At 44.5% G+C, this 10543-nt stretch overlaps 1 protein-coding gene and 1 long non-coding RNA gene across 3 annotated transcripts in view; one reads left to right on the top strand and one right to left on the bottom strand.

Annotated features, from left to right (window-relative positions):
- Window positions 1-989: 989 nt before the first annotated feature.
- LOC143512557 (uncharacterized) lies at window positions 990-2904 on the top strand. Its single transcript, XR_013130480.1, has 2 exons — window positions 990-1352; window positions 2427-2904. It is a non-coding gene; the product is annotated as an uncharacterized LOC143512557 (long non-coding RNA).
- A 186-nt stretch (window positions 2905-3090) lies between these two features.
- The window catches only part of wnt5a (wingless-type MMTV integration site family, member 5a), a 14211-nt gene continuing 6758 nt past the window's right edge, over window positions 3091-10543 (bottom strand). For both annotated transcript variants that reach the window (XM_077003024.1, XM_077003023.1), the window contains exons 4-5: window positions 6642-6934; window positions 3091-5263 (exon numbers count right to left, since the gene is read on the bottom strand). In XM_077003024.1, coding sequence (XP_076859139.1) covers window positions 4805-5263; window positions 6642-6934 — 752 coding nt within the window. In that variant the 3' untranslated portion in view covers window positions 3091-4804. The remainder of the gene's footprint in view (window positions 5264-6641; window positions 6935-10543) is intronic.

Below are 10543 nucleotides of genomic sequence, written 5' to 3'. Positions count from 1 at the left end.
AAACATCTAAATGTCCAGCACACATGCACTCATTCTACACAGTTCGTCATTTCACGATGCTTTGGTTGACATTACAGCGAATGAAAGGTAGGAACAATACAAGCTTTCACCAGTCAGTAAGTTGTATTAGCTGGATTGTGTGTGTGTGTGTGTGTGTGTGTGTGTGTGTGTGTGTGTGTGTGTGTGTGTGTGTGTGTGTGTGTATGAGAGAGAGAGAGAGAGAGAGGGAGAGAGATAAAGGGAGTCCTGAAGAAAATGCGGTAGGTTAATGTTTTTGTGCACAGATACAGATCTCTCTCTTTCTCCCTCTCTCCCTCTAACAAATTTGTTGTACTGTAGACTAAAACAGAATGAAGTGCCAGATCTTTCTCCCTGTGCACTCTTCAGTAAGTGGTACCTTCCTCTAAAAGTCGACGTCCCCCACCCCTAAGAACCAAACTATTACCGAGTCTTAACAGCAGACTGAACTCTTGCCAGTCTTCATTACCTGAGAATGATTATTCCCCATTTTTGTAATATATTGTTCAGCTCACATCTACATTTGCAATGATATAAGCCTAATGACAACCCAAATTATACATTCGCCTTTGGCTTCTATCTGCAAATCAGGGACTGACTAGGGAACGTAATGGCCACTTTAGACGCAGTTTACCAACAGCAGACGAACAGGTAAACACCGCAGTAAACACACATTTGGAATAGGGACAAAAACGCACTGTGGGCAGATTAAACGTGCAGATTCTGGTGGTTATTTTTGAGGTTGGGCTGTTAAAGCTTTTTGAGTGTTTTGAGAGGGGGTTCAGAATGATAATTTTGTGAAGCCAACGTTTTGCCACATTTTTTTGCAGCTGTTGCTCGGCTAAACGAGACCACCTGAGGTTTGGGCTAGGTTTACTTCGCTCAGGCGTCGCTAGGCAACGAGCCTCGCGCTCAGCTCGGCAGTCTCCCTCGCGCGCAACCTCGCGCGCCAGATCAGCGCAGCCCTTATCGTCTCGCGCCGGCTCGATTATCAAACATCTCATCTTGTGCGAGTTTGAGCGCGCATGCGTGTGTGTGTGTCCGTTTGGGTGTACGCGGCCCTGTACCCAATTACTGGGTCGCATTAGGCAGCTGCTTTGTTTTAGAAAAACACAACTTCTCGTGTAATGATCTTTAAGAAGCTGCTGAGGAATGTTGATCAGATGCTGTGCGCGCGCAGTGGGACAAATGAGAAGCACATGGCGCGTGCAGTCCTGCAGCACACGAGGGGACACAGGGACACAGAGACACACAGACCAGTCTCACACACATGCACGGCATGGCCGTGAAACAACGCAGTTCCAACCGAGTTTAAACCACTTATACCAGTCATGGTGAGTCACAAGTAATACTAACACGATTGGCATTAGTTTTCATGCTTTAAACGTCTAAAATAAACTTCTTATCCAAGAGCGCTATTGCACGGTGTAGCATATTCCAATTTTGAGCCTATAATAATATTCTTTGGATGGTCCTGTACCGTTTAAAGCTTCATGAGAGCCATCAAATTCTAAACGATCATCTTTATGTGTGTGCGTTTCTTTGTGGCTAAAAGATAAGTATCAGTTATTGCATGCGTGTGTGTTTTGTGTTTAGCCAGCACTTCTTGGTAAAAACCCGCTTCCTCTCACACTGTTTTCTCTAGCAGATAACCATCTTACATAAACATCCATCCGTGATCTTGAATCTGCACTCCTCATTCTGTATGTGGGGCGATCAAAAGAGGATCCAGTCAAATCTACCGAGCATATTTATCCTTAATCTAGTCCAAAGTATTTCGATTTAATGTAGGGAATTTAAGTAGCGTATATCTGGCTGAAGATGTTATCTGAATTTGCTACACTAGTAGCAAGACTACTTGAAGAGGTTCAGTTCTCTTTCAGTTGTCCTTTGTAAATTGCAACAGGTTGCATTTCATAAAAAAGTTTGCTGCTTCTGTTTTTTTTCAGGTTTGTAACAATCTATAACCAATAAATGCGTTTCAGAAACAGTTCTAACCCAAATACGTTTAGCTAGCTGATGATACAATGTTTGGGAATAACAAGACACAATAGAGGTCGATGTCTTTAGACAGGCTCACTTAGCAGTCGTACCAACTGATGACTAGAAATAAGTGGGATGTTTTAAGGGCAACACAATAAAAAGTATTTTATGTTGCTGTCCTACAAAATGCTACAAACTGACAAATACATAAAACTATCTTAATTAAAACAGCAGGTGGACCTGAGAGACCAGCTTCATGTCTGAAAGTAGCCATTAACAAAAAAACACCCATGTGGGCTCCCAATATCTCATTACTTGTAGCAATGACTTTGACCTAAAACGGAAGGCACGGGGCCCGGTCCGGTCGGTGCTGCCAACAGTAGGAGTAAGACTAGGAGTAACGGCGCCGTTTCATGTGGTTTTAGGTCGACTGCGCGTGAGACATCAAACGGCGGCTCGAGCGGCATCAGATGCCTGCAGATATGTTGAGATGAGATAGAGCACGCGGGCCACAGACCGGGTTCCCTTGATGTTGGAGGAGTGCTGATCCACCGGGCCTGCCACCCCCTCCATCGCATGAACAAGAGTGGCGGTGGCTTTGAGGTGCGGTGGGAATGCACACTTTAATGAGAAGGGCACACTGTACATAAATAAACAAGGTGAAGAAAGTTAAACGTGATGACACTGAGAATTACTGCAAAGGTCACCTAGGCATGTAGAATACCTTCTAAGATTATTATTATTTTGTTTTTCCATTTTCATTATTGTACAATTGTTAACGGGGTTTCCTCACTTCTAAAAGAACTTTCGACTACATATCCTATTTGTACCCTGTACTGCAAAACTTTGCAGCACCTGAAATGTTAAATAAAACGAACACAATTATGTTTAATCATCCAACAATGACGCCATAAACGTATCGTGTATCGTTTACGTTTCTCAAATTTTTACTAGGTTTTTGTGGAGCAACTCAGTAATTCACTTCATCATGAATGGATGCAATTTGTCTTCTCTATATTAAGTAGCCGGAAAAAAGATTCACAACCAAAAAAAAAAAAAAAAAAAAAAGAACGTAACCAACGCCACTCATACTATTCCAGACCTATTTATTTATTTGCTGAAGAGGTGTGATTTGTTACTCAAAGTTGAAGAATCAGTTTCTTAGAATTTCTCGTGTGCAGATGATTCATAGTTCAGAATGAAAGAATATAAAAATACAGACAAATCTTACCTTAATCATTTCTGTACAAATATAGAACACCTGTCATTATCTGAAATAAAACCATGAAGACAGAGCATCTCGTCGCAGACTAGAAGGAGTTCTATAAAACAAACTACTGATTCCCCCCCCCCCCCCCCAAAAGTTTGACTTTGTTAATGTTTAACATTTATTAGAACATTTTTTAACAGTTTGACACAAAAGAAAAAATACATATATAAAAAGCCAGTCATAAGAAATACCTTCTGAAAGCCTCATTGTTGACAGCTAATAAATATACTGGTTGAATTTATAATGAATAGTAGTAATGATAAAAAATGAACAAGGACATGGCATGAATAACTAGTGGTAACTGTATAGTAGTAAATGAACATATGACAAGGAACCCCAAAAAGAATATTTCAGTTTGTCTAAAAACGCATCCGTTTGTCAAGCAGGTAGACAGATTTTAACCAATGGTGACATGTGCATTAAAAAAAATAATAAAGGAAAAGAACACGCTTAGATTCAGGGAACAGGGTGGACATAATTTATCTTTAGCCTTCTCGCAGAATTTAGCGTTAGCCGATTCCCAGTGTCTATCCCCCATCATAAGTCAGCACCACCAGTATGAAAGTGTAAACACCATGCAGTGTGTACACTGCATACAACATTATATCTTTCCATACTGGAAAAGCACACGTAGGAGTCCCAGGGCATCATCACCGCTCCACTTCAACTCTACAAGTCCTGAGGACGGAGGTGTATAGGATGGTGAGCAGGATGTGAAGCAAGAGATAAGATCTTAGGGCAATTAACGGCCCCAGGTCATAGCTCACCTAACGAAGGATTTTGTGTTGGTGAACATTTGTATGCATTTGTGAATCTTTTAAATATTTGCAATCTTTAAACAGTGGGTTTGTGTGGTGCCAAATTCCATGAAAATGCAACCCCTCTAACATCAAGACAGCCTGGGTGCACAGGAGTGGTGTGTAGACCAGACGTCTACCTGGGTCTGAGGTCGGCTGGTCAGCTCATCCTCCAAACACTACACACATCCACTAGTGCGCTACAAAAGCACCCGAGTGGCAGGCAGTGACCGACATGGAAATGCTAAATGCTCCGATTTGCTCAGACCATTTGGTGTGGTGAAGGAAAGTGCCAGTGTTCTTATCAGGCCAAAAACCAAATGGATTTTCCCTCTGTGGATCATTGAGAAGCGTGGCTTTGTCGGAGTGATCGCTTTGCACTAACTGCAATGAACTCCAATTTTAAAAGCCAGAAAATGGAGAGGAAAAAAAATCTCAGAAAATAAATATTCTCAGTTTCTTTAAACATCTTGTACCTATTGCTTTAAGAAAGAAAGAAAAAAAAAAAACACACACGCGCGCGCACACACACACACACACACACACACACACACAGAAGAACTGTCAGTCTTTCCACAGCGGTATAATTGTTTGACTCTATAAATAGAATTTATATAGTTTATTTCTTCTTTCCATTCCACATCTTTCCCAACGTTCCTCCAACCTTCTTTCACGCACTTTCTCGCTAAGGGGGCGGGGCAGTGGGCGGGGCCGTGGGCGGCCGGTGGGGGCGGGGCTACTTGCACACGAACTGGTCGACGACGCGTGAGCAGCGCTTGCACTTGACGTAGCAGCACCAGTGGAACTTGCAGTGGCAGCGCTCCACCAGCGTGGCCTTGAACTGGTCGTAGCCGCGTCCGCAGCACATGAGGGCGCAGCCGTCCATGCCCTCCGACGTCTTGTTGCACAGGCGTCCCTGCGTCCCCAGGGAGCCCGTGGTCCTGTTGAGCACGCAGTAGTCCGGACTGGGCTCGATGTACACCAGGTCGTGGCTGGTGGGCGGGTTGAACTTGGAGTGCGTCTGCACCAGCTTGCCCCGCCCGTTGAGCTTCATGGAGGCAGCGCTGTCGTATTTCTCCTTCAGCGCGTCGCCCACCTTGCGGAAGTCGGCCAGCTGTAGCCAGCAGGTCTTCAGGCTGCACGAGCCGGACACGCCGTGACACTTGCAGGAGACGTGGGCCAAGTCGGACACCATCTGACGGGAGACAGGGGGGACGAAAAAACGAGGACGTATTACATTCTTTTGTATTAAAATGAAAAGACGAAGAACGAAATCTGCATATGACCTTCAGATTATTGCAAAGTACTAACAAACGAGATTCAGAAATCTCCTAAAATGGGCAATATGTGACAAACACTTAGATAAGTGCGTAACCAGTAGTTTGTTATGCTTACTGCCATTTTCCCACACATGATTGGCCTTGATTACATAGTCATTTTGACCATCTCCGCTTGGCTACAAAACTCAACTCAGTTCATCGAAGGGAGCTTTAGTTTTTCAATTGTTCTAAGGGCTTAATAGTTTCCTGGAGCAGGTCTGGAGTTATCGGTCCTTTATGCCTAGAAAGTTCTTGCTTAAGAGAAAAACAAAATACAATGTGCTCTATGCACGGTTGCATCTTCTTCAATGATTTGGACCAAAGCCCATGTGCTCCAGCCAGAGCGGACCTGGGTGTTCCATATAAAGATACGCCATCATTCACAAGTGCACTTCCCACAGCGGGCTGCAGATTGCATTCTGAGATGTTTGGGGTGAGGTGGATGGAGACCAAAGAGAGACGTCCCGCTTGGATCAGACAGTCCCTTCAGAAACGGGAAGATCAAAGGAAACTGCAATCGTGATGGGGCCGGAGCAAGACCCACACGAGCGCCGTTACGAGACCGTTTAGATCCACTTGTTCTTGTGCACTCACAGCTGCACAAAAGCCATACTGAACCCAGAACCTCAAGTGTGGCAATAAATTAAACCTGCAAGTTCTATATGCAATCTATTATTCCTGCTTTCTGTTCACAGACAGGACGTGGAAAAGAAAATGTAAAATTTGGCCATTTCTTTGTATACCACAAGTTAGCCTTAAACACATCTAGCAAAGGATGATACAGTTGGTGCAAAAGCGGTTGGTTCCAATGTAATTTACAATTCAGTGAGATTATTCACATCTGTAAGAGGCCAAAGTCCAAACATCATTATGAAGGATTATTAGTATCTGCAACAATCAACCTTTATTCTTGCCAACATCTCTGAGCTGCAAACTTCCTAGAGGCTATTAGCATTCCAATCAGAAATGCAAGACTTATTTGCATAAGACTAAATAATTACAAGTGATTCCATGAGACTTCCAGTACCATGATGTCATCTTTCTCCAGCAGTAATCGGTACAGCCCATGAAGTAGTCACTTTGCGTTGGCAAACGTGGTTTTCTTGGATAAATCCATTGGACGCTTCACCAAAAACATGGCTAACAATGAACGACAGCTAGTGAAAACGGGGTAGCGTGATCCTATAACCGCTCGATCCCAGCCAATATTAGCGAGATTAGCCACGTTAATTGTAAAACGCAGGACGAGCTCACCCTCCGTCCCGCTTCGTTGTTATGGAGATTCATCATGAGCCGGGCGCTCTCCATGGTGCCTTTCTCGTAGGTCTTTTCTCGCTCGCGGGCGTCCACGAACTCTTTGCTGAAGCGGTAGCCGTAGTTGAGGTTGTCGCCACAGCCCCCCCACAGCCAATCGCGGGGCAGATCTTTGGGCCTAGCGGCCCGGCTGCAGCCGCAGCTCGACAGCTCCCCCTCCCTGCAGGCACGGCTCACTGCGTTCACCACGCCCGCCGCACTGATGGCGTACGTGAATGCCGCCTCACGGCTCCCTGCATGGGGGGGGGGGGGGGGGGGGGGCAAAGGGAAATAATGAACTGACATTATGACCAGAGAAGAGACTGTACAGGACAAAGTGAGGAATTACTGGGAGGGGTAATTAATAAAAACCACTTGTATTCCTGTGATATTAAAACGCTTATGATTAGACTCAAGAAGCCTAGTTCAGTTCTCACTCTGGTACAACAGAAACGTTGCTGTATGAAATACGAAATACATTGTACAGAAATGGAAAAGGCAATCGTGTGTGTGTGTGTGTGTGTGTGTGTGTGCACATGCGTTAGCATGTCAGTGCATGTTTCATTATGATCACGTTATGAGTGCAGCGATCATACGTGTTACATAGTGTTACGATAAGTCCTGAGTGAGACAGAGGCTACAAAATATACTGTGAAAAAAAGAACAAGAAAATCCATAAACACCAGCTAGAAGAGGACAGAGGAAGATTATTGTCACCGCTGGCCAACAGATCCGTTTGACCACCCGACCAGATGTGATTTGGGTGCCGCTACATTTTCAAGGCATGAGTGACACCAGTTTAGTCCTTCATAGTGGTGGGTGTTGCACTGGGGGACGTGCATCAGACTTACACCAGCTTCACTGTACTGAGATCAGTCGACACTCCAGGAGGTGGAGCCACGACACTTGGGGTCAGACACTGACCACTGATCAGAGATGATAGCATGTCCAAGTGTTTTAAAATAATGATAATTCCTCATGCTCTTAGGGAGTTTTTCCTTGCCACTGTCGCCTTTGGCTTGCTCACTGGGGGCTTGGACTCGGCACTTGTAAAGCTGCTTTGTGACAACAACTGTTGTAAAAAGCACTATATAAACAAAATTTGATTGATTGATAAATTACATTTAACCAAATAACCATCACAATAATAATAATAATAATAATAATAATAATAATAAAGAAATAATATGACCATATGACCCATTTGAGAAATTAAACTTAGAAAGAATGAAACATTTAAGTGAACACCATTTGTATGAAAAGGGATTATCATTTACATTTCTAGTTCCATCAGTGACAGCATAATAATGAGATTAATAAAAATGTGTCAAGCCGGGTCTGGTCTTTTTATTAGAGGTTCATGAACCAGTCACCAATCTTCTAGTCCTAAAAGTACCTAACATTACTGGACTTCTCTGTTTAGTTCTTTGGAGAGCCTTCTTGGCCACGGTGTTTGCTGAATTGTCCACCGCAATGATTAATGACAAGAACAATCAATAACTTACAGAATTACAGTTCTCGTAAAATCGTCTCACGAAAGAACCATGTGGACAACTCATCATGTAGCAGAGCTCAGAAGACTGTGGAGTCCAGGAGTTCAGAGTAGTCATCAGTCGCTGCCCACGGGGCCTCCATACACGTCCATTCAGGCTTGTAGTAGAGCCCGTTTGGCAGTATTTCCATGGTGAGGCCTTGCAAATGAATGGATCTCTTCTATTGATAGTGTCCGTCTAGCCATTTCTACAGGGGCAAGTAGGCAATTCAGAAATGTGATGATGCCCCCTGCTGGTGGACAGACATTCCAGCAATTGCAGCCATGAAGCAGCTTGTATTGGGCCTCCATTTGTAAGGTGCCCCTCAGTTCCCCCAATCCACAGCCATTCAGAGGCAATTTTCATATTATGCCTGAGGGATTGCCAAAAGACCACAGATTCCCAGCATTAAAGGAAGGCTGCGTGTGAGGTGCGGTGTTCTTAAGACGACTCCCCTCAGTGAGAGACTCTATTACTTTGAAAGACCTCATAATAGCCCATTATGAGATGTAGGTTTTTCACAGATATGGGATTTAGAACGTAAGGCAATACTGGGGCTTTAGGCAGTTTCCTGCCTCACAGCTGAACAAAGTAAAGACACCGTCTATCCTAAAGCTCTGCAGGTGATGAAATAAAAGAGTAGGATTAAGAGAGAGAGGGAGAGAACGAAAGAATGAGAGAGACAGCATGAATATCATCCAGATGCAAACTTCTCAGGAAGGTCAGCCAAGCAGAAGGAGTATTGCTACTTTTTCTGTTTTTTTTATAAAAGTTGAGGCTTTGACAGATGTGCTATCCTCAAAAAGTGCCCCCCCCACCCCCACCATTTCAGTTTTCAATTCCCTAGCAAACCAACCCCTCCCACCCAAACGTGGGCCTGCCAGTCTGGGTCAGGGCACCAGACCTGCCTCGTCCTCCAAATCTCCACAATCAATCTCCAGGACAAGCGGAGATGAACATGATGAATGGAGTGGATGTGTTCATGGTCCTGCCAGGTGAGTGTTGCATTTCTATCATCTGAAATGAGTTTCGTATTGGGACACACCAAAGAGATGTTTTCTTAACCACTTAAGCTTCAGCCAAGGTGCTTAGCCAAGTGAATTCCTTCAACGCCAACGAGCAAGCCATGACAGTTCTGAAGAGACGTTGCTTTAACCACCTGACGGACTGGACAGCTAAGAAGACTACCAGACGTTAGATTGAAAAGGAAGACCAAAATAATGCGTACGGGGGGGGGGGGGGGGGAGACCTTCAAAAGGCACGAAGAGAATCCTCTTCTAATAAACCTTACACACTTTCCTGGCACTGGCAATGCTAGCACATTACACGCTTTGAAATTAGTCATGTTTTTTGATTGGGCTTTCTTGCTCAAAGATGGTCTTGAAGTTTGCTTTTATAATTCCACCAGGTTTTCTGTTCAACTCTTCAGTTCAGGCTTATTTGTAGCCACCAAAAAACCTCCTGTATTATCTAACCATAACCTGCATTATCAAATTACTTTGTAGTCATAAACAGCATGACTCCCCCAGTTGCCTGATTATAATCAAGAACTTATCTTCTCCACTAATCTGGCTATACTGCATGGCAGTAATTTCGTTCTCAGCCAGACATTAACCTACCATTTCAAATGTCTACAAATGCAAACGGGACGGCAAACCGAGCCAACACTGTAAAAGTGCTCGGGGTGTTAGCCCTCACGGCCCACTGCCCAACTGTATTCACTACTGTATAGCCACCTGCACAACTGTTGGTGTTGCTTCCGTATCCATTTCCTGCAAAAGGCCCGTGATACTGGTCCACACAGAGACTGGCACCGTTTCACTCAGTGTGTGTGCACACACTGCACCAAGCCTCACAATCCTAGCAGCAACATTAGAAGAAGAAAAAAAATATTCGCCAACGTCACTGAGGAGGCGGGGCATGTGCTCCACGTCACTGAGGGGGCGGGGCATGTGCTCCCGGTTTAGAGGCAGACGTACAGCGTACCCGTTACTCACCAATCTCAGTGTGAGGGGAAGGGTGTGTGGACGCTGCCCTGGTCTCATTTATTCACAGACCTCATTGCAGAAGCATTTGTCTTGACCACAGCTGCTGAAACTGAGCCATTCTGTGCAAACCCTCATCGCATTTAGTAGACCACGCCCACCCACGCCCCATGTGTATATACACACGCCCAAAATACACACACAAAACAAACAACAACAAAATTAAACAAGAACAAACAATATCCAAAAATGATCTGCAACAGTAAAGAAAGACGAGCGGGGTGTCAGAGCGTCACAAGGCGTGAACCACCATCAGGTCAAAAGCGGCCACAAATCACCAGTAATA

This window comes from Brachyhypopomus gauderio, chromosome 4, assembly GCF_052324685.1.
Source record: "Brachyhypopomus gauderio isolate BG-103 chromosome 4, BGAUD_0.2, whole genome shotgun sequence".
Lineage (NCBI taxonomy): Eukaryota > Metazoa > Chordata > Actinopteri > Gymnotiformes > Hypopomidae > Brachyhypopomus > Brachyhypopomus gauderio.
Note: the sequence above shows the minus strand (reverse complement) of the source record. Positions and strands in the feature narration are given on the sequence as shown.